At 46.9% G+C, this 26718-nt stretch overlaps 2 protein-coding genes across 3 annotated transcripts in view; one reads left to right on the forward strand and one right to left on the reverse strand.

Moving 5' to 3' along the window:
* The window catches only part of LOC137538313 (uncharacterized), a 38333-nt gene extending 36401 nt beyond the window's left edge, over positions 1-1932 (reverse strand). Inside the window, exon 1 of the mRNA XM_068260398.1 lies at positions 1893-1932. The gene's annotated coding sequence lies outside the window, so the exon portion shown is untranslated. The remainder of the gene's footprint in view (positions 1-1892) is intronic.
* A 10499-nt stretch (positions 1933-12431) lies between these two features.
* USP47 (ubiquitin specific peptidase 47) overlaps positions 12432-26718 on the forward strand; it is a 154073-nt gene continuing 139786 nt past the window's right edge. For both annotated transcript variants that reach the window (XM_068260690.1, XM_068260692.1), the window contains exon 1: positions 12432-12566. In XM_068260690.1, coding sequence (XP_068116791.1) covers positions 12528-12566 — 39 coding nt within the window. In that variant the 5' untranslated portion in view covers positions 12432-12527. The remainder of the gene's footprint in view (positions 12567-26718) is intronic.

Raw genomic sequence — 26718 nt, forward strand, 5'->3', positions numbered from 1 at the left:
ACAAACCAGGGTTACCAATAGGCAACCACTGTATAGGCAGGTGGGGAGAACAATCCTGACCCCACTCAGGAATAAAAAGTCGCTCTCTGTAGACAGGAAGATAGGGTAACAACCCTCCACCCAGGGTGGACTCAATGTAGTGTACAAGATAATCCCCCCTCTTGCTCAACTAATAACCCCCCCTGGAGGGAACAATCCCCCCCTCTTGCTCAACTAATAACCCCCCCTGGAGGGAACAATCCCCCCTCTTGCTCAACTAATAACCCCCCCTGGAGGGAACAATCCCCCCCTCTTGCTCAACTAATAACCCCCCCTGGAGGGAACAATCCCCCCTCTTGCTCAACTAATAACCCCCCCTGGAGGGAACAATCCCCCTTCTAGCTCAATGGGATCCGTGGTTGCAAAAAATGACAGGCGTGTTCGGGCCTGGATTTACATCACAGGAGCCTATAGGCACAGATGTCCTGGCACCTCAGACTTCACCCTCCATGAACCTGCAAACCCTCGCCGAACCGCACCGCAAGTGTGCTGGCTGTCCCAGCTGTCACTTCTCCCTTACTTCCCTTTCCAATCATAGGTAGCTACAAATGCTCCTTGGTATTAGGCAGCCAGAAGTACCCTCAACAATAAGTAGCTAGAGGTGACCCCAAATATTAGGTAGTTAGAAGAACCTCAGCTAGAGGTGCCCCTGAAGGGTGATATCGTCAGTGGAAAGACCAGGGTGAGTAACCTCTCACTTACACTCTAATCCGGACTTTGCATAGGGAAGGAGGGAGTGAGGCGCTCAGGGTAGGGGAATGAGCCGCCTTTCCATCATCAGGTGCCTGTAGGCACATGCCTACAGTGCCTCATGGTAAATCCGGCCATGGACGTGTTAACAGAGGAGCCACGCCTACACAGTAATACACTGTCCTCTATGGCAAGTTGCAAAATATGATGGGTTGCAACATTTTTCATTACACCGGCAGTAATAGTACAGTGAAGTATACTTTACATTGACAGTATGATTTACAGTATGCAACACGACACGCAGATAACATGCAACGCTGCTTTCCCATTGTGTTGCATTGCGTTCCTGCTGTTACAGAGAACACAACTCTCGCTGTGAACCAAGAGCTGAGGAAAACTAAACGCAGCTGGAGAAATGGGTAGAGGGCGCACTTCTTTTGCGCTGACTGGCTGAAGTGACGGGACCCGGTACTGAAGAGGGAGAAGACTGAGGACGGCGGTGTGGGAGCGATGCATGCGTATAGGGCTGGAGGGAGTCCCAGGTATGTATAAAAGTTTTCTCCAGCCCCCTTCTGTCTAATCGGTCATCCTCCTCCAATGCCTGGATCCTCCACTTTAAGTCCCAGTAATGTGGATAGTCGAGGCGTAGTGCACATGTGCGGTCTGGCCGTGTGCCCCGTCGCCGGGAGCGTTCTGCGCCTGCACAGTACCGGGCTGCGCCTACACGGTACTTATAGTGGAGAATCCAGGCAGCGCTGATTAGCCTGAAGGGGGCTGGAGGAAGCCCCAGGTATGTATTATTTTTTTTTTTTCATTTCTCAGCTCTGGTACACTGTAATCACTGCCTACCCAGCCTTCCCCAACTAACCAGGTTGCACATGTTGTCAAGGTTTTATGATAGTGAACTATTGCAACTTTGTCAGATTTAGCGACTGTCACTTCAAAGCTGCTATAATGTATCACTGTCATGAAATGCAATGACTACTACACGGCATCATTCATACAGCAATATAGCCCATAACCACCGTGTACTGATGTACTGCAGCCGCTGTGCACGGCTCCCCTCAGCATGCAGCGTGCACTGCACAGCGCTGCCTCCGCACGGTACACCCCCTCCCCCTCCACACACAGCCGCCATACCGGAGCCGCTTCTTCTCTCTCACCAGCCTGTGGCGCGCAAATCCTCCGCGGAGCCCAAACTGGTAGTGTTGTCCGGATCATGAACGATTCGGATCTTTGATCCGAATCTATTTTATGAGTCGATCATCCGAATCATCAAAATGAACGATTCGGATCGCAAAAGGGGCGGGGCCAGAAGCGACACGCCCCATCTCAGCGGGCAGCGGGCTCCTGGAAGCAGAGCTGAGATGGATCGCTCTGTTGGATGCGAGGCAGCCTTGCAGGGACAGCAGGTAGATGAGAGAGGGGACATCGGTGCCACTGCCAGATATGTGTAGAGCACACATACTGGCTATAATGTGCTGCCCAATACAGGCTGTCTGTTCCGTAGTTGTGCCCAGTGATCACATTGGAAGCTTTTGGCTCAGCACAGCTCAGTAACTTTGCAGGCACTGTGATTGCACTGCACTCGGCACTAAACAGCTGCACTTATCTTCTGGGAATGCTTTCCTTCACTGTGCGAAGTTTGCAGTCAAAGTATACAGATGAGCATATAGGTGAAATATATGTAAAGCATATGATTGCTGCATGTGGGTATTGTGTGCAAACATTTCTGCTCTCTGCTCGTCCCTCCTCCCTTCTCTGTCCACTCCCTGCCCTCTTTCCATCTTCTCCCCTTCTCTGTGTGTCCACCCCCCTCCCCTTCTCCTGTCCACAGCAGGGAAAGACCTGTCCTGCTAGTCATTTCACCCCAAATGCTTCGGTAGTAAAATGATCCGAGATTCGGATCAAAGATCCGGATCTTTTCAATGATCCGATTCGAATCATCCGGATCATTGAAAAGATCCGAACTTCCCATCTCTACAAACTGGCGGCTCTCCCGGGCACTGTGACGTCACCTATGGGCGGGGCTGGGCAAGCAGCCAGCAGTGTGTGAGGGGAAATATGACAATGCAATGAATGCACGTGTATGTAATGACTGGAGACACTGATAGGTGCATTGCTGAGGGTATGTGGAGTCAGGGGGTAGGTACCCTGTGCAGGGGGTAGGTGGAGTCAGGGATACATGCCCTGTGCAATGGGTATGTGTTGTCAGGGGTAGGTGCCCTGTGCAGGGGGTATGTGGAGGTCAGGGGGTAGGTACCCTGTGCAGGGGTATGTGGAGTCGGGTAGATGCCCTGTGCAGTGTGCAGGGGTATGTGTTGTCAGGGGTAGGTGCCCTGTGCAGGGGTATGTGTTGTCAGGGGTAGGTGCCCTGTGCAGGAGTATGTGGACTCGGGTAGGTGCTCTGTGCAGGGGTATCTGGAGCAATGGGTATGTGGTCAGAGGTAGATTCCCTGTACAGGGGTATGTGGAGTGAAGGCAGGTTGCTCTGTGCAGGGGTATGTTTAGTCAATGGTAGGTGCACTGTGCAGGGGTATGGAGTCAGGTAGGTACCCTGTGCAGGGATATGTGGAGTCGGGTAGGTGCCCTGTGCAGAAGTGTGTGGAGTCAGGGGTAAGATGCTCAGTAGATGAGTATGTGGAGTCAGGGGTAAGTGCCCTGTGCAGGGGGTAGGTGGAGTCGGGTAGGTACCCTGTGCAGGGGTGTGTACAGTTGGATATGTGAAGTCAGGGATACTTGGCATATTGCAGACAGCATAGATGTGCAGCCTGTAGCTACCTGTGGCCGGGTCAGGAGCTGGTCAGAGGTCACTGAGAGGTTAGTATGCAGAGTGTATACAGAAAGTGATACATTGTATATGTGATGTACATGTGATACACTTTAGTGCAGCCTTTCTCAACCTTTCCACCCTGGAGGAACCCTGCAAATAACTTTTGGATCTCAAGGAACCCCTGCAAACAATGTTTTGATCTCGAGGAACCCCTGCATTTATTTTGCAGGAGGCATGGTCTTTAAAAGTATGTGTGGCTGTTTATTTCACTACCCCCTATTACACTGCCACTCATTATACTGTCTCCTGAGCCCTCAATTTAGTGCTTCTTATTACAGTACCACCTATTATAGTGTGCTCTATTATACTTCCCCCACAATGGGGGAAAATGCCAGGGAACCCCTGTAGAGTACTCAAGGAACCCTGGGGTTCCAGGGAACCCTGGTTGAGGAAGCCTGCTTTAGTGCAATGTGCACAGCGATGGAGAAGCTACACAGGGCTGGCATGATCTATTCTCTGCAAACTGTACAATGCTTCAATCATGCAAACCTGAGGCAGGGAACACACTACATGCGTTTCTGCGCGTTTTGCCGCGAACGGCAAAACGCGCACGATTTTAGAGGCTATTGAAAATAATAGCCTAGCTCGGGAAACGCTGCGCCGCATGCGTTTGTGCGCGTTTGCGTTCGCGTTTTTTTCCGCGTTTTGTACCCGCACAGTTTTCTGCTTTTTTCCGCACATTGCATGACACTACATGCCATGCAAACGCAGAAACGCACGCGGAAAAACGCACGCGTTAGACGCGACCGCAAAACCCGACGGAAACCTGGGAAACGCAGGGGAAAACGGCCCTGCAAGTGTGTTCCCTGCCTGAATATTAAGGTGGCCACTACAGATCTAATTTGTCGAACAATCGTTTATGAACGATCAGAAATTATCGTTTGGGAGCACTAATGGACAGAAATCTAACCAATCAGATCAGATTAATAGGATTGATCTGAAAATCGGATCAGTTTCATTAATCTAATCGGATTGGTTAGGAGATTTTCGACTGTTAAGGCGGTTCACACTCAGCGCTTGGAGTTCCGCTTGCCCGCGATCGCTTTCGGCTTCTACAATTGCGATTTGCGGGAAAAATCTCGCAATTCAGCACAATTTGCTCTTGTGATTCCCATTCAATTGAACGAGAATCACAGCTCAGTCGCCCCCGAAATGCTGCATGCAGTGCGTTTGCGATTGATCGAAATTGCAAGCACTGCTATGTGAATGTATCCATAGGGATACATTAGCAGCTGTGCTTTGCTTTTCGCCTGCGATCAGCAAAGCGCTGATAAATCGCCCAATGTGGTTAGTGCTCCCAAATGATCATTTCCGATTGTTCATACGAATAATCGTTCATAAATGATCGTTCAGTAAATTGTATCGTTAGTGGCCACCTTTATACACAGAAAAACTAAAATGAGGTAAAATGGCAGTTGGCTGAAGGTGTAATGGTTAAGGGCTCTGCCTCTGACACAGGAGACCAGGGTTCGAATCTCGGCTCTGCCTGTTCAGTAAGCCAGCACCTATTCAGTAGGAGACCTTTGGCAAGTCTCCCTTACACTGCTACTGCCAATAGAGCGCGCCCTAGTGGCTGCTGCTCTGCTCTGGCGCTTTGAGTCCGCAAGGAGAAAAGCGCAATATAAATGTTATTTGTCTTGTCTAAAATGATTATTATATATAGAAAAAAACTATCCTACTTTCATCAATAGAAAAAACGGAAGGTCCGCACCAGTCCAAGGTTCCAAACTTTATTCGGACATATACATCAGCAAGACATTAGGACAAGCATCAGAGAGCTGACATGTTTCGAGCCATTCAGGCCCTTAATCATAGCTATATGTTCCATTTCAAAGTATGTTTCTAAAATTGGAAGTCCAGAGTAGAATAAATAAAGCCATCCTACACATATACATGTTATTACAAATTAAGCTGTGGTTCATTTCAGTGCAGGCAGGGCAGCTATTCAGCTATAGCAGTTATATAGCAGTCTAGGCAGATATATAGCGGTGTATGGAGTTATATAACGGTGTATGCAGTTATATAGCAGTGTAGGCAGGTATATAGCAGTGTATGCAGTTACATTGCAGTGTTTGGAGTTATGTAGTAGTGTAGGCAGTTATATGTATGGCATTACATAGGAGTGCGGGCAGTTATATAGCAGTGTGGGCACTTATACAGCAGTTTATGTATGTTGGAGCTTAGTGTTCTTTACACGCAGATAGGCGCCTAGTATAACAAGTTAGAACTCTTTACTGAAGAAAAAGATGCAGAAATATATCAGGAATGCAGGAAATGACAATCCCATGAAGATTACCATCACGTTTTACACACAGTGACATATTGTGGTTGTTTTTAATGCAGTTGAAAGCTAACGGGAATCTTTAACCACTTCCGTATCAGCAGTCTCTGTCCCCTTAAGGTGGCCACACACGATACAATAAAATGATCACATTTTACGGCAATTCGGTAAAAACGATCGGATCTCCCGAAAAAAATCGAAAGCTTTTTTTTTTTTTCCATTCGACTGAAAAATCCGATCGGATTTCCCGTTTTCTTCGATTTTTATCGATCCAAAATGCCATATATTTTTCTTCAATCTTTCTAAAGATTGTATGGTGTGTGTGGATTGTCAATTTATTAATATACACACCCTAGCAATTTTGCTAATCTGCTCAATCATTTTTTATCATAATTGGGGAAAAAATTAACATACGTGTGTGATACATTGGTCATATTTTTGAAATGTTACAATCAGTCAGAAAAATTGATTGCAATTCTTAAATTGAACAAATATTTAAAAAATTGTATGGTGTGTGGCCACCTTTAGGCCTCGTTCAGACTATACGTGCTGCCATGCGCATTTTGGCAGCAGGTATAGTGTGCGAAACACAAGAACGGTAGACAGCCCTACTTCCGCTCCCATCATATGTGCTGTGCAGCACTGCGATGCGCTATCGCACTGCTGCCTGCAATTTTCGCGAATTGCAGAGCAGATCCATTCACTGTAGTGAATTGGATGCGCAGCACAGATGGTGTGCGATCTTACGCATTGCGTTCCGATTGCACAGCCATCTGCGCTAAATGATCTGCACGAGGCCTTAAATGACTACTCTAACTGTGCCTCCGCAGTACGCTCCAGGTGATGTCAGCGGGAGGGAGGACGTGTGCGGCGGCTTGCAACATTAAAGTTGCAAATTACGTAAGTGAGCCGCGGTGGGGACCAGAGTATTGTTTTGTTCCGGTGCGGGCACAGGTTGTCTGCGGGGAGCTGTTAGAAGCCCCAGGTAAGTTAAACTCTTTTTTTTTATTACCCTTACAATACTCCTTTAAGGTCCAAAGACTGCTGGTACCATAGGACGTCGCTTCCCGACGAATCGCTGCACAAACCCAGCAGTCACCCCACTCCTCCATCCTCGCAGGCACCTCTTTTTGCCATCACTGACGGCAGAGCTGTGTGAGCAGGTCAGTAGCCGCTTTCATTGGCTCCTGACGCTGTCCATCAATGTAATCCAATGGGATTGGCTTACAGTGATGACAGGGTCAGGGTGGCTCCCAACTGGCTCACTTACTTCTTCTGTTATATAGAAGGCAGGGCAAGTGATCTGCAGCAGGGAGAGAGTGTCGCGATCAGTGTTAGCATTAGGATGATTGAAATTTACGCCCTGGCAGCGGTAAGGGGATCAAAACGGCATAGATTTCAATCATCAAGGTCTGGAAGTGGTTAAAAGAAATAATAATCCAGATACTTACCCAAGCAGAGGAAAGGCTCTGGGTCCTATAGAGCCTTGATGCTCCTCTCACCGTCCCCTCCGTTAAAGTGAATCTAAACCATACTAAATAAAAAGAGTTTTACATACCTGGGGCTTCTATCAGCCCCCTGCAGCAGTCCTGTGCCTGCACCGGTCCTCAACGATCCTCCGTTCCCCCGCCGCAGCTTAGTTTCGATTCTGCTGACTAATCAGTTGGCAGTTTGCTGCGCCCGCTGCGCATCCTCGTATACGTTCACGTCGGTGAGAGCGTTCTGTGCAGGCGCAGTACGAGGTTTCCTCTCTCTCTCCCCGGTTTGAATCCCAGCCAGGTCAACATCTGCAAGGAGTTTGTATGTTCTCCCTGTGTCTGGTTGGGTTTCCTCCGGGCATTCCAGTTTCCTCTCACATCCCCAAAACATACAGAAAAGTTAACTGGCTTCCCCCTAAATTGGCCCTAGACTATGATACGTACACTACACGATACAGACATAGACATATGACTATGGCAGGAACTATATTGTGAGCCCCTCTGAGGGACAGGTAGTGACAAGACAATATACAGTGGGTTGCAAATGTATTCGGCCCCCTTGAAGTTTTCCACATTTTATCATATTACTGCCACAAACATGAATCAATTTTATTGGAATTCCACTTGAAAGACCAACACAAAGTGGTGTACACGTGAGAAGTAAAACGAAAATCATACATGATTCCAAACATTTTTTACAAATAAATAACTGCAAAGTGGGGTGTGCATAATTATTCGGCCCCCTTTGATCTGAGTGCAGTCAGTTGCCTATAGGCATTGCCTGATGAGTGCTAATGACTAAATAGAGTGCACCTGTGTGTAATCTAATGTCAGTACAAATACAGCTGCTCTGTGAGGGCCTCAGAGGTTGTGTAAGAGAATATTGGGAGCAACAACACTGTGAAGTCCAGAGAACACACAAGACAGGTCCAAGACAGGTCAGGGATCAAGTTATTGAGAAATTTAAAGCAGGCTTAGGCTACAAAAAGATTTCCAAAGCCTTGAACACCCCAAGGAGCACTGTTCAAGCGATCATTCAGAAATGGAAGGAGTATGGCACAACTGTAATCCTACCAAGACAAGGCCATCCACCTAAACTCACAGGCCGAACAAGGAGCGCGCTGATCAGAAATGCAGTCAAGAGGCCCATGGTGACTCTGGACGAGCTGCAGAGATCTACAGCTCAGGTGGGAGACTCTGTCCGTAGGACAACTATTAGTCATACACTGTACAAAGTTGGCCTTTATGGAAGAGTGGATAGAAGGAAGGCATCGTTAACAGAAAGCATAAGAAGTCCTGTTTGCAGTTTGCCACAAGCATGTGGGGGACACAGCAACCATGTGGAAGAAGGTGCTCTGGTCAGATGAGACCAAAATGGAACTTTTTGGCCAAAATGCAAAACACTATGTGTGGCAGAAAACTAACACTGCACATCACTCTGAACACACCATCCCCACTGTCAAATATGGTGGTGGCAGCATCATGCTTGGGGGGGGGGGGGGGGGGGGTGCATCTTTTCAGCAGGGACAGGGAAGCTGGTCAGAGTTGATGGGAAGATGGATGGAGCCAAATACAGGGCAAACTTGGAAGAAAGCCTCTTGGAGACTGCAAAAGACTTGAGACTGGGGCGGAGGTTCACCTTCCAGCAGGACAATGACCCTAAACATAAAGCCAGGGCAACAATGGAAGGGTTTAAAACAAAGCATATCTATGTGTTAGAATGGCCCAGTCAAAGTCCAGATCTAAATACAATCGAGAATCTGTGGCAAGATCTGAAAACTGCTGTTCACAAACGCTGTCCATCTAATCTGACTGAGCTGGAGCTGTTTTGCAAAGAAGAATGGGCAAGGATTTCAGTCTCTAGATGTGCAAAGCTGGTAGAGACATACCCTAAGACTGGTAGCTGTAATTGCAGCAAAAGGTGGTTCTACAAAGTATTGACTCAGGGGGTCGAATAATTACGCACACCCCACTTTGCAGTTATTTATTTGTAAAATGTTTTGGAATGATGTATGATTTTCGATCCACTTTTCACATGTACACCACTTTGTATTGGTCTTTCACATGGAATTCCAATAAAATTGATGCATGTTTGTGGCAGTAATGTGACAAAATGTGGAAAACTTCAAGGGGGCCGAATACTTTTGCAACCCACTGTACTCTATACTGTGCTGCGTAATATGTCGGTGCTATATAAATACTTCAATAAATAATAAATGTAGGCAGTTATACATCAATGTATGGATTTATATAGCAGTGTATGCAGTTATATAGCAGTGTATGCAGTTACATAGCAGTGCAGGCACTTATAAAGCAGTGTGGGCAGTTACATAGCAGTGTATGCAGTTACATTTCTGTGTATGGTGGAGTTAGTATACAGAGCCGGCCTTAGAGTACGCGGGGCCTGGGGCGAGTGTCATATGCGGGGCCTAGAGGCATAAGTGAAGGCCATATACCGTACCACCAGTCACGGGCTTGTCCACCTCTAAAGTAGTATGCCTTATTGTTTAAAAACTTGTTAAAGGCCCTTAAAGAGACTCTGAAGCGAGAATAAATCTCGCTTCAGAGCCCAGTTAGCAGGGGCACGTGTGCCCCTGCTAAACCGCCGCAATAGCGCCGCTAAACGGGGGTCCCTTGACCCCCAAACCCCCCACTGCGACATTTGGTCGCAGACTTGGTCGCTCCTGGAGGCAGGGCTAACGGCTGCAGCCCTGCCTCCAGTCGCGTCTATCAGCCGCGCATCGCCGCCTCTCCCCCGCCCCTCTCAGTGAAGGAAGACTGAGAGGGGCAGGGGAGAGGCGGAGATACGCGCTGACAGACGCGCGTGGGGCAGGGCTGCGGCGGTTAGCCCTGCCCCAACCAGGAAGCGCTCCCCCGCATTACGGAGGGGGATTTGGGGGTGAAGGGACCCCCGTTAAGCTGCACTATAGCGGCGTTTTAGCAGGGGCACACATGCCCCTGCTATATATGAGGTCTGAAGCGAGATTTATTCTCGCTTCAGTCTCTCTTTAAGCAAACCAATACAAGAACAATTACAATACGTAATGTAATCAAACTTTTCCTATCCCTAGCTCCCCATGAAACCTAGCACCAAACCCCAGCCAGTCTAGAAGCTCCAGCCCAAGCCCCCTCTAGCTCCAGTCCATGCTTGACTGAACTAAATGCCCCTGGGGCCCTCAGGCTGAGGCTCTTGCACGTTACCTTAATCTGACATTTGGCAAGCTTCAAGTCAGTGCAGAAATTCATTTCAAAAATGCAAACTGCATAGTCCAGTAAAGCATGCTGAAGACAAAAACCTGAGCAATAAAAGGGGGGGGGGGGGGGTGCAAAATATAAGGTGTGTAAAACAAAATAGGAAAATCTGAGTATTTCTAAATGACACACTGCTCAGAACACAAACAGCTAGACTTCTGTAGACCTTTCCTTCACCACCACCAAAATGAGCATGGTATGGCAGGCATGACATGCGGGGCCCCCTTCAGGTGCGGGGCCTGGGGCGATCGCCCCACTTGCCGCCCCCAAAGGCCGCCTCTGTAGTATATAGCAGTGCAGACAGTTATATAGAAGTGTACGCAGTTTTATAGCAGTGTATGTAGTTATATAGCAGTGTAGACAGGTATACTGCAGCGTAGGCAGTTACTGTATATAACAGTGCAGGCAGCAGTGTGGGCAGTTACATCAGTGTAGGCAGTTATATAGCAGTGTATGGACAGCAGTGTAGACAGTTGTATAAAAATATATAGAAGTGTAGGCAGTTATATAACAGTGTGGGCAGTTATATAGCAGTGCGGTAGGTATATAGCAGTGTAAGGAGTTATACAGCAGTGTAGGCAGTTATATAGCAGTGTAGGCAGTTATATAGAAAAGCAGGCAGTTATATAGCAGTGTAGACAGTTATATAGAAGTGTAGGCAGTTATATAGCAGTGGAGGTAGTCATATAGCAGTGGAGGCAGTTATTTAACAGTGCAGGCAGTTATATAGCAGTGTAGGCAGTTATATAGCAGTGGAGGTAGTCATATAGCAGTGTATGGAGTTATATAGTAGTGCAGGCAGTTATATAGCAGTGTGGGCAGTTATATAGCAGTGGAGGTAATCATATAGCAGTTTAGACAGTTGTATAGAAGTGTAGGAAGTTATATAAGTGTGGGCAGTTGTATAAAATGTTATATAGAAGTGTAGGCAGTTATATGGCAGTTATATAACAGTGTGGGCAGTTATATAGCAGGGCGGTAGGTATATAGCAGTGTAAGGAGTTATACAGCAGGGTAGGCAGTTATATAGCAGTGTAGGCAGTTATATAGAAGTGCAGGCAGTTATATAGCAGTGTAGACAGTTATATAGAAGTGGAGGCAGTTATATAGCAGTGGAGGCAGTCATAACAGTGCAGGCAGTTATATAGCAGTGCAGGCAGTTATATAGCAGTGTAGGCAGTCACTGTATATAGCAGTGGAGGCAGTTATATAGCAGTGGAGGTAGTCATATAGCAGTGTATGGAGTTATATAATAGTGAAGGCAGTTATATAGCAGTGGAGGTAATCATATAGCAGTGTAGACAGTTGTATAGAAGTGTAGGGAGTTATATAGAAATGAAATGTATGCAGTTATATAGCAGTTTAACCAATTATATAACAGTGTAGGCAGTTATATAGCAGTGGGGCAGTTATATAGCAGTGCAGGCAGTTATATAGCAGTGGAGGCAGTTATATAACAGAGTATGGAGTTATATAATAGTGCAGGCAGTTATATAGCAGTGGAGGTAATCATATAGCAGTGTAGACAGTTGTATAGAAGTGTAGGGAGTTATATAGAAATGTATGCAGTTATATAGCAGTTTAACCAATTATATAACAGTGTAGGCAGTTATATAGCAGTGGGGCAGTTATATAGCAGTGCAGGCAGTTATATAGCAGTGCAGGCAGTTATATAGCAGTGCAGGCAGTTATATAGCAGTGTATGGAGTTATACAGCGGTGTAGGCAGTACAGCGCTGGGGGAGGGTTGCGCTAGCCAGCACTATCCTAGGCCTCGCCGCCATCTTGCTACTCCCAGCGTTGGGTCGCCGTGGTGACGGAGCTCCCGGGCCGGGAAGTGACGGCGTCAGGGATCTCGCGAGATCTGTGGCGGCCATTTCTCCATTGATTGCGTCTGCTGCTGGCAGGGATTTCGCTCAGCATGTTCCCCGCCTGACCCGCCCGCTGCCCGGAGGATGGTGCCCGGAGAGGACGGCCAGCCCGTCCCCCGAGAGGTGAGATGGGTCCGTGATGTCTGCAGCTCTCTCCGGCCCGCCTCTCCCTTCACAGGCAGCCCTGTGTCACTGTCACCTGGCGGCCCAGATCACTAGTGTCACTGTCACCCAGCGGCCCTGATCACTAAAGTCCATGTCACCTGGCGGCCCGGATCACTAGTGTCACTGTCACCTGGCGGCCCAGATCAGTAGTGTCACTGTCACCCGGCGGCCCAGATCAGTAGTGTCACTGTCACCCGGCGGCCCAGATCAGTAGTGTCACTGTCACCCGGCGGCCCAGATCACTAGTGTCACTGTCACCCGGCGGCCCAGATCACTAGTGTCACTGTCACCCGGCGGCCCAGATCAGTAGTGTCACTGTCACCCGGCGGCCCAGATCAGTAGTGTCACTGTCACCCGGCGGCCCAGATCACTAGTGTCACTGTCACCCGGCGGCCCAGATCACTAGTGTCACTGTCACCCGGCGGCCCAGATCAGTAGTGTCACTGTCACCCGGCGGCCCAGATCAGTAGTGTCACTGTCACCCGGCGGCCCAGATCACTAGTGTCACTGTCACCCGGCGGCCCAGATCACTAGTGTCACTGTCACCTGGCGGCCCAGATCACTAGTGTCACTGTCACCTGGCGGCCCAGATCACTAGTGTCATTTTCACCCGGCGGCCCAGATCACTAGTGTCACTGTCACCCGGCGGCCCAGATCAGTAGTGTCACTGTCACCCGGCGGCCCAGATCAGTAGTGTCACTGTCACCCGGCGGCCCAGATCAGTAGTGTCACTGTCACCTGGCGGCCCAGATCAGTAGTGTCACTGTCACCCAGCGGCGCTGATCACTAAAGTCCATGTCACCCGGTGGCCCTGATTACCAGTGTCACTGCCACCCGGCCCTGATCACCAGTGTCACTGTCACCTGGCGGCCCAGATCTCTAGTGTCACTGTCACCCAGCGGCCCTGATCACTAAAGTCCATGTCACCTGGCGGCCCGGATCACTTGTGTCTCTGTCACCTGGCGGCCCGGATCACTAGTGTCACTGTCACCTGGCGGCCCAGATCAGTAGTGTCACTGTCACCCGGCGGCCCAGATCAGTAGTGTCACTGTCACCCGGCGGCCCAGATCAGTAGTGTCACTGTCACCCGGCGGCCCAGATCACTAAAGTCACTGTCACCCGGCGGCCCAGATCACTAGTGTCACTGTCACCTGGCGGCCCAGATCACTAGTGTCATTTTCACCCGGCGGCCCAGATCACTAGTGTCACTGTCACCCGGCGGCCCAGATCACTAGTGTCACTGTCACCCGGCGGCCCAGATCAGTAGTGTCACTGTCACCCGGCGGCCCAGATCAGTAGTGTCACTGTCACCCGGCGGCCCAGATCAGTAGTGTCACTGTCACCCGGCGGCCCAGATCAGTAGTGTCACTGTCACCCGGCGGCCCAGATCAGTAGTGTCACTGTCACCCGGCGGCCCAGATCAGTAGTGTCACTGTCACCCGGCGGCCCAGATCAGTAGTGTCACTGTCACTCGGTGGCCCTGATCACTAGTGTCACTGTCACCTGGCGGCCCAGATCAGTAGTGTCCCTGTCACCCGGCCTTGATCACTAGTGTCACTGTCACCCGGCGGCCCAGATAACTAGTGTCACTGTCACCCGGCGGCCCTGATCACTAGTGTCCCTGTCACCCAGAGGCCCTGATCACTAGTGTCCCTGTCACCCGGAGGCCCTGATCACTAGTGTCCCTGTCACCCGGAGGCTCTGATCACTAGTGTCCCTGTCACCCGGAGACTCTGATCACTAGTGTCCCTGTCACCCGGAGGCCCTGATCACTAGTGTCCCTGTCACCCGGAGGCCCTGATCACTAGTGTCCCTGTCACCCGGAGGCCCTGATCACTTGTGCCCCTGTCACCTGGCCCCGATCACCATTGTCACTGTCACCTTGCCCTGATCACTAGTGTCACTGCCACCCGGTGGCCCTGATCATTAGTGTCCCTGTCACCAGGCCTTGATCACCAGTATCTCTGTCACCTGGCCCTGATCACTAGTATCTCTGTCACCCTGCCCAGATCTCTAGTTTCATTATTACCTGGCCCATGTCCCTGTCACCCGGCCCTGATCACCAGTGTCCATTACCCTGCCTTAATCACCATGTTCCTGTCACCTGGCCCTGATCACTGCTGTCACTGTTCCTGTGATTGCTGCTATCACTGTCACCAGGGTCCTAATGGCAGTCTTCAGTATCACTGGTATTATTGTTTCCTGATCACCCCTGTCACTAGGGCTGTGATCTTTATAATACGGATCACTGTGGTCACTAGGGCCGTGTGCACTGTAATACTGATCACGACTGTGGCTAGGGCTGTGATCACTATTGTCACTGTCACCAGGACTATAGTCTTTGTCATAACTGTTACTAGGGCTGCAGGTTGCAATACAGGCCGACACAGGACCCTGTTTACTACTTTCACTTTCACAGGGACTGTGACAGAAAACATACATTTGTATGCCACTGTCATTGAGATATTTAAAGTGGTCTGAAACTCTGACATAACATTCAATAAAAATGTGTTTTCCTACATTTTATTACTCATACAGTTATCATATTTGCTTTTGTGCACACATAATATTGTCTGTTTACAAATTACTAGTTTCCAAAGTGTACTTTTTCTTACCCTGAATGCAGGCATTGCATTTTATTCTTTTTCTGTTATAACTGCTTTTTATTATATATTAAAATCTTCTAATGAGCTATTCTGAACACTGTGTGTGCCTGAAGCAGACACAGTTTCTCAGAGAGTGTTTGTTTACATTCCAGTGTTGATGTGTTTAAAGAGAGACTGAAGCGAGAATAAATCTCGCTTCAGACCTCAGAGTTAGCAGGGGCATGTGTGCCCCTGCTAAAACGCCGCTATAGCGCGGCTTAACGGGGGTCCCTTCACCCCCAAATCCCCCTCCGTAATGCGGGGGAGCGCTTCCTGGTTGGGGCAGGGCTAACCGCCGCAGCCCTTCCCCACGCGCGTCTGTCAGCGCGTATCTCCGCCTCTCCCCCGCCCCTCTCAGTCTTCCTTCACTGAGAGGGGCGGGGGAGAGGCGGCGATGCGCGGCTGATAGACGCGACTGGAGGCAGGGCTGCAGCCGTTAGCCCTGCCTCCAGGAGCGACCAAGTCTGCGACCAAGTGTCGCAGTGGGGGGTTTGGGGGTCAAGGGACCCTCGTTTAGCGGCGCTATTGCGGCGGTTTAGCAGGGGCACACGTGCCCCTGTTAACTATGAGCTCTGAAGCGAGTTTTATTCTCGCTTCAGAGTCTCTTTAACAAGTAAAAAAGATACTGTTATCTCCAGTTTGGATGCGGATTTAAAGCTGAATAGCAGGAACAAGTGCTTTGTTTAACCATTTCAGTGATGTTCTGCTAGAATTTTTTTCTGGGATAGTAGCTTTCAAGCTGTGAGGAAGAGCAAAGTAGAAATGCTGGCTTTCAGACCACTCTAACATTAGGCATGGGGACCTTGATCATTATATCGCTGACATTGGGACCTTCTTAGATAAGCATTTCATAGTAACCTTCAGTGCTGGACAGTTTTTTTTATTTTATTTTTTTTAACAGCTGCCTCTGCTTAATACAGTTTTTATATAGAATTGTTTTTCTAGTTTGTAAAGTACTGTGGTCACATTCCCTTGTGCCTCCTGTACGATTTAATGTTGACTGCTGTGAAGGCCTTTTTATTTCTCCTTGGTGACTCAAAGCACCAGAGCTGCAGCCACTAGTGACGCATTCTATAGGCAGTAGCAGTGTTAGGAAGTCTTGCCCAGGGTCTCCTTACTGAATAGGTGCTGGCTTAGTGAACAGGAAGAGCTGAGATTTGAACCCAGGTCTCCTGTGTCAGAGGCAGAGCCCTTAAAGGGGAACGGAAGAAAGAGGTATATTGAGGCTGCCATGTTTATTTTCTTTTAAGCGATACCAGTTGTGTGGCCTTCCTGCTGATCCTCTAATACTATTAGCCATAGCCCCTGAACAAGCATGCAGCAGATCAGGTGTTTCAGACTTTAAAGTCAAATCTGACAAGACTAGCTGCATGCTTGTTTCTGGTGTTATTCAGATACTACTGCAGAGAAATAGACAGCAGAGCTGCCAGGCAACTGGTATTGATTAAAAGGAAATGAATATGGCAGCCTCCGTATACCTCTTACTTCAGTTTCTCTTTAACCAGTACACTATCCAGCGACAGCCCATTACTGGGACCCTTCATCTACGGAGCAGTGCTTTTCAGCGCTGCTAGATTTGAGCGCAGCCATAGACTACAATAGGAATCACTCCTATTGCAATGCTCAGAGAGTAACGTTGGCTCCGTCAGCAGACGGAGCCGAGGTTGCTTAAAAACGTAATAATTCGGCCTCCAGCAATCGCTGGAAGCCGAATTATTTCATTCCCCCACTATCCATGGCGGCCTGGAGGGGGAATAGTAATTAAAACGGCCTGGACTTGTGCAGGAGCAGGATCAGCTATATACCGCTGTGTCCTGCGCCCAAGTCTACCGGCACCGATTTCAAATGTACTCCTTCATCTAATCAGGATGGGAGGCCTCACCAGGCCCATTTATCATCACTGTTTACTATCATTGAGGGCCTTCTCCATAATAGGGCCCCCTGCTGTTTTATTTTATATTTCCTTGGTCCTCTCAGCACATTGCGGCCAGTGCAGCTGTCAGAAGCACATTATGATCAGTAGGGGGTCCCTTATTATTATGACATGAATCAGTGACAGGTGCACTTTGACAGCACTGTGAAACAAATGGCATTTGTGCCGACTAGACTGAAGATACCTCGCTATCACTGCAGTGTCACTGTGGGTTTTTGCTTGTTGAAGGCATCAGTGGCCTCCCTTATCAGGAGTGCTGGCATGGATGTACATCATTGGATCCATTAGTGCAAGCCTCAGCTGTGTCTCTTATCAGGTTGGGGGATGTGGCTACTCAAAGTCAGTAATGGTTGTCTCAGTCCTGGCAGTACTGCTGGTCCTGGTCAGTCACATGGTGATAAGGGAACTGCTCTCAGTACTGCAGGAGGGATACAGTCTTGGGGGTCTGGCCAGAACTACAGTGTCCTGCAGCTGTCACCCCGTGGCTTGTGTTTGTAAGGCTGCCTGTTAGTGTAGCTGCCCTTTGTTGGTCTTGACAGTTTGCCCTGCCTATCTCTGCCCCATGCTGCTTATTGCTGACAGTTAAAGGGAACCTGAGGTCGGTGGGATATGGAGGCTGCCATATTTATTTTCTTGTAAACAAATCCAGTATCCTTGCAGCCCTGCTGATTTTCTGGCGTAAGTAGTGTCTGAGTCAAAACCCTGGAACAAGCATATGGCTAATCCAGTAAAACCGGAGTCAGCTGAGTCAAGTACCTGATCGGTTGCATGCTTGTTCAGGGTCTGTGGCTATAAGTATACACAGGATCAGGAGGACTGCCACTGGTATTGTTTAAAAGGAAATAAATATAGCAGTCTCCATATCCATATCTCTCTCATCTGTGGTTCCCTTTAATGAGCGCTGTAAAAACAGTACAGGAGATTTGGGCGCTGTCAGAAGACGGAGCACAGATCACTACAAGAACACTGTAATTCGGCCGCCAGCAGTAGCTGGAAGTCAGATTACGTTTCCCCCCCCATTATCCATGGTGGCCTGGAGGGGGAATGGATAAGATACGTGTTGACACCTGCTATAGCGTTCTGTTACTGCGGTGTAATGATATGCGTGGTGGCCCGCCGACTTCGAGTCGGCAAAATCTAAACTAGCCTACAGCGGGACACCGGAGAGTTAAGTTTCCCTTTTAACCTCCTCAGCGGTATGGAGGAATATATCCGTCCATCACTGCCGGAGGTCGCCGCTCAGGCCCTGCTGGGCCGATTTTCGCAAAATAAAAAGCAGCACATGCAGCCGGCACTTTGCCAGCCGCGTGTGCTGCCTGATCGCCGCCGCTCTGCGGCGATCCGCCGCGAGCAGCGGCGAAAGAGGGTCCCCCCAGCCGCCCGAGCCCTGCGCAGCCGGAACAAAAGTTCCGGCCAGCGCTAAGGGCTGGATCGGAGGCGGCTGACGTCAGGACGTCGGCTGACGTCCATGACGTCACTCCGCTCGTCGCTATGGCGACGATGTAAGCAAAACAAGGAAGGCTGCTCATTGCGGCCTTCCTTGTTTATTCTGGTCGCCGGAGGCGATCAGAATGACGCTTCCGGAGCGCCCTCTAGTTGGCTTTCATGCAGCCAGCTTTCAGTTGGCTGCATGAAACAGTTTTGTTTTTTTTTTATTTAAAAAAAACCCTACCGCAGCCGCCCTGGCTATCTTAATAAAACGCCAGGGAGGTTAAAGGGAACCTAAGCCCTGGGGAAAAAATGAGTTTCACTTACCTGGGGCTTTTACCAGCCCCCTGCAGCCATCCAGTGCCCTCGCAGTCGCTCCTGGATCCGCTGGTCCCCCGCCGGCAGCTAGTTGCGTTTTTGCCGGCCCAGGCCACCATGCGTATCATTGAATGCGTTATCATGGTAACAGAATGCTATATACCGGGTGTCAACACATATCTTTGTTGTTTAGCTTTCTGCCAATCAACATGTCAGCATGCTCTGCTCTTTGTAGAGGGGATGGGTGGGTGAGGGGACGTGAGCTGCTGGCACCTGCTGACTTACATAATCAGTAACTGTCTATGCCCAGTTTCTGGAGAGCTGTCAGAACACCTGTACACCATGGACAACTTAAAAAGATAATTTCCGACAGGTCCGATCTGATTTCCTATCTTTTTCTGATCGATTTGCAAAGAGATCGTAAATTGAAAAAAAAAAAACGATCGGAAATCCAATCAAATCTGTCGGAAATTATCTATCGACCCCACTATCTGATGGGAAATTGCATGATGCGTACTAGGCATTAGAGTGGTTGGCAGAGATAATGGATTAATTCAGACCTGATCTGCAGATCACCGATCATTGGTGTTTAACCTCCCTGGCGGTACAATAAATCCGCCAGGGGGCAGCGCAGCACTTTTTTTTTTATTTATTTTTTTAAAGCATGTAGCTAGCCTAGCGCTAGCTACATGCTTCCCCCCCTCCCTCCGCTATCCCTCCCACCCCTCTGATCGCCGCCGGCGCTTTTACCCTGCAGGGAATCCCATTCTGAACGGGATTCCCTGTATGGGCTTCCCCGTCGCCATGGCGTCATCGATGTCGTGACGTCAGTGGCCATTCCGATCCACCCCTCAGCGCTGCCTGGCACTGATTGGCCAGGCAGCGAAAGGGGTCATGATGGATTCTCAGGGGTTTCTTTGTTTTCAAAAGCATTCCCTGAATGGCAGTTGCTAAGTCTAACTGACAACATAGTGTGCAAGAAAGTAAGGAGTCAAACTGTCGTTCAAGAAATGCTTTTGAAAACCCGGAGAATACCCCAGATGGAGATAAACTAATCCAAAACCTGTCGGTTCTGTCAGATTTTAACTACTCTACTTTTTTTTCCACTTTAATGGTCCTTTAAATTGAATGATGTTTTAAGTAGGCATTACTGTAGTGCTTTGTCAATGGGGGTTTTGGTTTAGGCCTACTGCAGATAAAAATGATCCTTATCCATAACTTATCTGGGAACTTTGCAGCATTCTATAGTGATTCTGAGGCACTGTTTATGAGCTGCAGATTGCAGGCCGGTACTTTGGACAGAGCTGATGAGACAGCAACTTTTCACAAGGACGTGGATGAGGCCCGCAGCAGCTGCTGGTCCCTGCGGTGCTGATTGGTCAGTCATGGCAGCTTCCTGTTTGTCCAGGTTACAGATGCACTGAGATCAATACACAGACGAGATCTTGGCATCCCTTTTGCTTGTTGTCAATTCTCAGGCTCCGCCCAGTCTTCTCTTTACTTCCTGGTGGTTACGGTGTGATACTTTCTCTTTGCAGTTTAACCATCTCCTCCGTCTCCCGTACCGCTGCCTTGCTGACAGTGAGAATGCCACTTTGTTTTGCCTTTTAAGAACTGCATCTTTGTAAGTTGCTTTCTTCATAAGGTGTTTTATGCAGTATTAGTTAAAGCACATTTGCTTGATTTGAAGTGGAATAAGAAAAGGAGGTTCTGCGTGGGCTTATTTGGCAGAAGTGATTCCAGGGGGATTCCATATCTGTTCCTCTTCCAACACAGGCCGGGAGATTCCATTTGTCAGTCCAAAGGGTACACTGTATTTACATTTCTTCTTCTTATGATCATGCAGTACTGAAGATTTACAATTGAGCTTTATAGGTTTACATAAATCCCCAATACATACTTGTAAATATTTCAGAGAACATTCATAGAAATGAATCCCTGGATAAAGGGAACCTGAGGTGAAAGACATACGGAGGCTGACATTTATTTCCTTTTTAACAATGCACATTGCCTGGCTGTCCTGCTGATCATCTCCCTCTAATACTTGTAGCCATAGACCCCGAACAAGCATGCAGAACAGATGTTTCTGACAAGATCAGTCGCATGCTTGTTTCAGGTGTGTGATTCAGAAACCACTGAAGCCAGAAAGATCAGCAGGACAGCCAGGCTACTGGTATTGTTTCAAAGAAAATAAATATGGCAGCCTCCGTATGCCTCTCACTTCAGGTTGCCTCTCTGCACACACGTAGGACTGTTTTTAAGCATAGGCTAGCTAGGCGGGTGCCCTGAGCGCCACCTAGTGTTCAGGCTGTATATTAGACTTTATCATTGAAAATGGCTTCTGGGAGCAGGAAAGCGTTAAAAAGGGTCAATAGTGCATAGATTTTAGCTCTGGCATACTTCAATGAATGTGTCATTGAGCAAAAGCAATAAAACAGTTAAAACTCAAAAAGTAGATTTAAACATAAAATAAAACTGTGGATATCTTAAAAAGTAATTTTTAGGAGAAGGAAGATACAATCGTTTATTTTCACCGCAGGTGTCCTTTAAAGTGTACCTGAGGTGATAAAATGTTACAAGTACTGCATAGCTGTGTAATCTGTATTGCCCCTCCCATTATACATGTGACCACAGTCAGCACTTCATATTACAATCTTGTTGATTGAAAGTATGTAACATAAAATGCATCTGTTAACTGCCAGCGCTTAGGAATTTTAAAAGACAATTAAATTGAGAGGGATATAGAGGCTGCCATATTTATTCCCTTTTAAACAATACCAGTTACCTGGCTAGCCAGCTGATCATCTGCCTCCTAGACCTCTTGCACACTGCATGCATTTCCAATTCCGATTTCGCTTTTTAATCGTTTTTTACCTCAGATTCAGATTTTTAATCTTTACTGCATGCTGCGTTTTTTGATCCGTTTTTCTGTTGAATGTATTCAGGGAAAATCGGAATTGAAAATCGGAAACTGAATCAGAAAACTGATTTGCAGTGTGCAGTGAGCCTTAATACTTTTAGTCATAGACTAAAACTAGTCCTTGGTAAGAGTACTTGTAAAAGGTACAGACAGGAACAAAGAACATCTATCAGGCCCTAGGCAATGTAACTGTGGTTACATGTAAGAGTGATGGGCAGGTACTCTGCAGGGGAAAAAGGAGATTCTTCCTCTATTACACATTCTTCATGTACAATCTGAACCAGGTTTATGGGTGATAGATAACACCTCTGTGTTCAATGTGCACAGCATTCTCAGTGGATTCCCTGCAGCTCTGTGGGGAGTGCATATGTAGAGTATAGTACTACTGTGTAACAAAGTAAACCTGAGACAGATGAAATTAAAGTTTTATACATACCTGGAGCTTCTTCTAGCCCCCTTCAGGCTAATCAGTCCCTCGCTGTCCTCCTCCGCCCCCTGGATCTTCTGCTATGGGTCCAGGTACTTGAGCCAGTCGGGCGTAGTGCGTATGCACACACTCCGCTGCCCGGAGCGTACTACACCTGCGCAGCACCATTGCGCAGGTCCGGTATGCTCCTGGCTGTGGAAGTGGCACATGGCCGGGCTTACTGGGTGAATTGCCTGTGCATAAACCAGCATCAACGCAGAATTATTTCTATCTCATTGACCATCTCTATTAGTGACACAGCTGCACATCAGGCTTTATTCTTACAGCATAGACGTTATTTAGTATGTATAAGAGTACACATCACTGTGTACACATCATATATACTGTACAGTCACAATCAGATATGTACCGTATATCTGACTTTAAAATTACAGGGACTGCTTTATTGAAGCAGGTCCTTTTCACAGGGACCCTAAGTAGATTAAAGCCTGTAGTGTATCACAATACACATACATCCAAAACGATAACTCCAGTCGGAACTGGAGACTGGGCCATCTATCTGACATCTATCTGAGATCGTTTTGGATATATGTGTATTGTGATACACTACAGGCTTTTATCTACTTAGGGTCCCTGTGACAAGGACCCCGGAAGTAAGTCCTCGTGTATATGTGATGTTTTAAATGCAAATAAATATGCTTATTTGACTGGATGGAGAAGTGACCTGTTGCCTTGTTTTTGGTGATGGTCCCTGTGAACTATTGTTTCTTGAGCACTGTGGTGAGACTACAGATGATGCTCTGAGCACCAAGCGCTGTGGATTTATGTACTTTTTACTTCTGAGACCGATTGTGGATGTGGTTGATCCTGAGCTGCTGGTGGAGCATATAAACATAAGATTGAGATTGGATCAGCGCTCGTATTTACTACAAAAACGTGACTATATTCAAGATTGTGCAAAAATACAAATAATAATTCACTAAGCTTAAAGGGGCACTACAGCGAAAAACTGTAAAATTAAAAATATGTGCAAACATACAAATAAGAAGTATGTTTCTTCCAGAGTAAAATGAGCCATAAATTACTTTTCTCCTATGTTGCTGTCACAGTAGGCAGTAGAAATCTGACAGAAGTGACAGGTTTTGGACTAGTCCATCTCTTTATAGGGGATTCTCAGCCAGGCTTGTATTCTTTATAAAGATATGCCCTAAAAGGATTTAAACAATGATGCTGGCCAGCTTCCCTGCTCCCCACTCAGTTTTTTGGCAGTTGGACAGAGCAACTCCCATTCACTAAGTGCTTTTGAAAATAAATATCCCTGAGAATCCCCTATAAAGAGATGGACTAGTCCAAAACCTGTCACTTTTGTCAGATTGCAACAACCTACTGTAAGTGACAGCAACATAGGAGAAAAGTAATTTATGGCTCATTTTACTCTGGAAAAAATGTACTTCTTATTTGTATATGTTTGCACATATTTTAAATTTTACAGTTTTTCGCTGTCGTGCCCCTTCAACTCCTGTCTTTAATAACTGTTCAGAGCTGTTTTACAGTTATCACAATTATATCACCATAGTGATAACTGTAAAACAGCTCAGAAGTGTTAAGGACAGGAGTTAAAGAAAACCTGTACTGAGAATTTAAAAGTCAAAATAAACATACACAAGTCATACTTACCTGCTGTGTAATCTACTCCTCAAACTATTTTTCCTCTCCTGTGTCCTGTTTGTCCACCGTGATCAATGGAATTCTCCGTCCTCCATTTTGAAAATGGCCATTACACCATAACAGCTTTCTGGTCAGCACACAGTTAAACTGTAACATCGCCCACTTGAGCCATAGGGAAACATGGACAAATCAGTTCTCCTCTCAGCTGTAACGGACAGCAACTGATATATTTCAGATCTGACAAAATGTTGTCAGAACTGGAAGGGGTCATTGTAAGAAGAAAATGGTGAGCTTTTGGGAGGAACTGATGGCAAGGTAACTATGTAATGTTCATTTGACGTTACTTCATGTGTTTATTTTAAATAATTTTACTCAGTACAGGTTCTCTTTAAGCTTAGTGAATTGAGGCAATGTGACATAGCAGCTCTCACCTGCAAAAAAAAGTGCTAGTACTATATAAAAATTACAAAAATGCAAAAATATCAAAAATAAATAGCAGCTCATGTCCTGCAAAAAGGTGCTAGTGCTTAGCAAAGTGACTGAAGTGTTTACATTTATTAAAAAATATTGTTAATCATGCGCAAAAGGATAACAATTCGCTGATAACCTAACAGTGGATTGTTATCCTTTTGCACATGATTAACAATATTTTTTAAGCACTTCACTTCGACGGGTGGGCCATATAACCCGGATGCGCTGAACGGTCTGAATAGACCCTACTATCCGGTGAGTGGTTTCCTGAAGGGGGCTGAGTGACCGTGCAACTTTTATGGTCTTCCAAGATCGCAATCTGTCTGAAGTTAAATTCATTAGGAATCGGGAGTCGGTGCATTTTTTTTCTGACTCCAGATACCCAAAACGTGCTCAAACTCCGACTCCACAGCCTTGGTTTGGAATTGCACCTCTAAAGCAGCTGATTGGATTGGCTCCTTTCCAGGTTGTGCTGCAGTCTCCCTCCTCATGCGGTACTGTTGTGTGGTTTCATAACTGGACCCCATATGGCGGGATCTGGTTCCCTGCACAGTGTCGTCTCAGCCACACTCCCTGTATACGGCGGGTTCAGGGTTGTGTTTTTTTTTAGAGGCTCATGTAAATCAGATTTCACATGAATGAAGCAATGGCTTCCTATTGAAAGCTGTGGTAGGAGGATGTGGAGCAGGCTTGCGGCTCGGCATGCTGAAGAAACGGACTTCTGTCATTTCTTGGTGGCAGCTGAAGCAATTTTACAATCTATATAGTTAAGGTGGCCACTAACAGTCCAATTTTCAGCGAAAAATTGTTTGTGAGCAGAAATTCTAATTGGATTGGTTGTAAATAATCTCCGTTGATGGGCACAAACAATTACGAAAGATTATAAAAACGGTCGTCTGATTGAATTTTTGTCAAACCAAAATTAGGTTTTCTTGTTGATTGTGATAGATGGGAAACAAAGATTGGTTTGTTGATGGTGCAGTGAACGATTTCACTTCCGATCAGAATTTCTGATTGTTCAAATGATTTCTCGCTAAGAATTGGATCGTTAGTGGCCACCTGTTAAAGTTCTTGATTTTGTTGGATGTATGCTTCTGTATAGTGTGCTGCAAACCAGCGGTTCTGGATATATATCTTGACTCCTAAAGGCTGTAATGATTGGCACTGTCCTGAAGCAGTGCATTATGGGTGTTGCACTTGGAGGAAGCCGTGTTGCACTTTGTAGTGTTAAGTAGAAAACCTTCAGGATCCCTTTGACATGACTATTTGAAATCCTGGGGGTTCTGGTTCTCTTTAACTTAAAGGACAACTGTAACGAGAGGGATATGGAGGCTGCCATATTTATTTCATTTTAACCACTTAAGGACCGCAGTCTTTTCACCCCTTAAGGACCAGAGCCTTTTTTCCATTCAGACCACTGCAGCTTTAATGGTTTATTGCTCAGTCATACAAGCTACCATCTAAATGAATTTTACCTCCTTTTCTTGTCACTAATACAGCTTTCTTTTGGTGCTATTTGATTGCTCCTGCGATTTTTACTTTTTATTATATTCATCAAAAAAGACATGAATTTTGGCAAAAAAATGATTTTTTTTAACTTTCTGTGCTGACATTTTTCAAATAAAGTAAAATTTCTGTATACATGCAGTGCGAAAAATGTGGACAAACATGTTTTTGATTTAAAAAAACCCATTCAGTGTATATTTATTGGTTTGGGTAAAAGTTATAGCGTTTACAAACTATGGTGCAAAAATTGAATTTTCCCATTTTGAAGCATCTCTTTCTGAGCACCTGTCAGGTTTCATGAGGTGCCAGAATTCCAGGATAGTATAAATACCCCCCAAATGACCCCATTTTGGAAAGAAGACACCCCAAAGTATTCACTTAGAGGCATGGTGAGTTCATAGAAGATTTTATCTTTTGTCACAAGTTAGCGAAAAATGACACTTTGTGACAAAAAAAATAAATAAAAAAAAGTTTCCATTTCTGCTAACTGGTGACAAAAAAAATGAAATCTGCCACGGACTCACCATGCCCCTCTCTGAATACCTTAAAGTGTCTAGTTTCCAAAATGGGGTCATTTGTGGGGTGTGTTTACTGTCCTGGCATTTTGGGGGGTGCTAAATTGTAAGCACCCCTGTAAAGCCTAAAGGTGCTCATAGGACTTTGGACCCCTTAGCGCACCTAGGCTGCAAAAGAAATGTCACACATGTGGTATCGCCTTACTCAGGAGAAATAGTATAATGTGTTTTGGGGTGTATTTTTACACATACCCATGATGGGTGGGAGAAATATCTCTG

This window comes from Hyperolius riggenbachi, chromosome 11, assembly GCF_040937935.1.
Source record: "Hyperolius riggenbachi isolate aHypRig1 chromosome 11, aHypRig1.pri, whole genome shotgun sequence".
NCBI lineage: Eukaryota > Metazoa > Chordata > Amphibia > Anura > Hyperoliidae > Hyperolius > Hyperolius riggenbachi.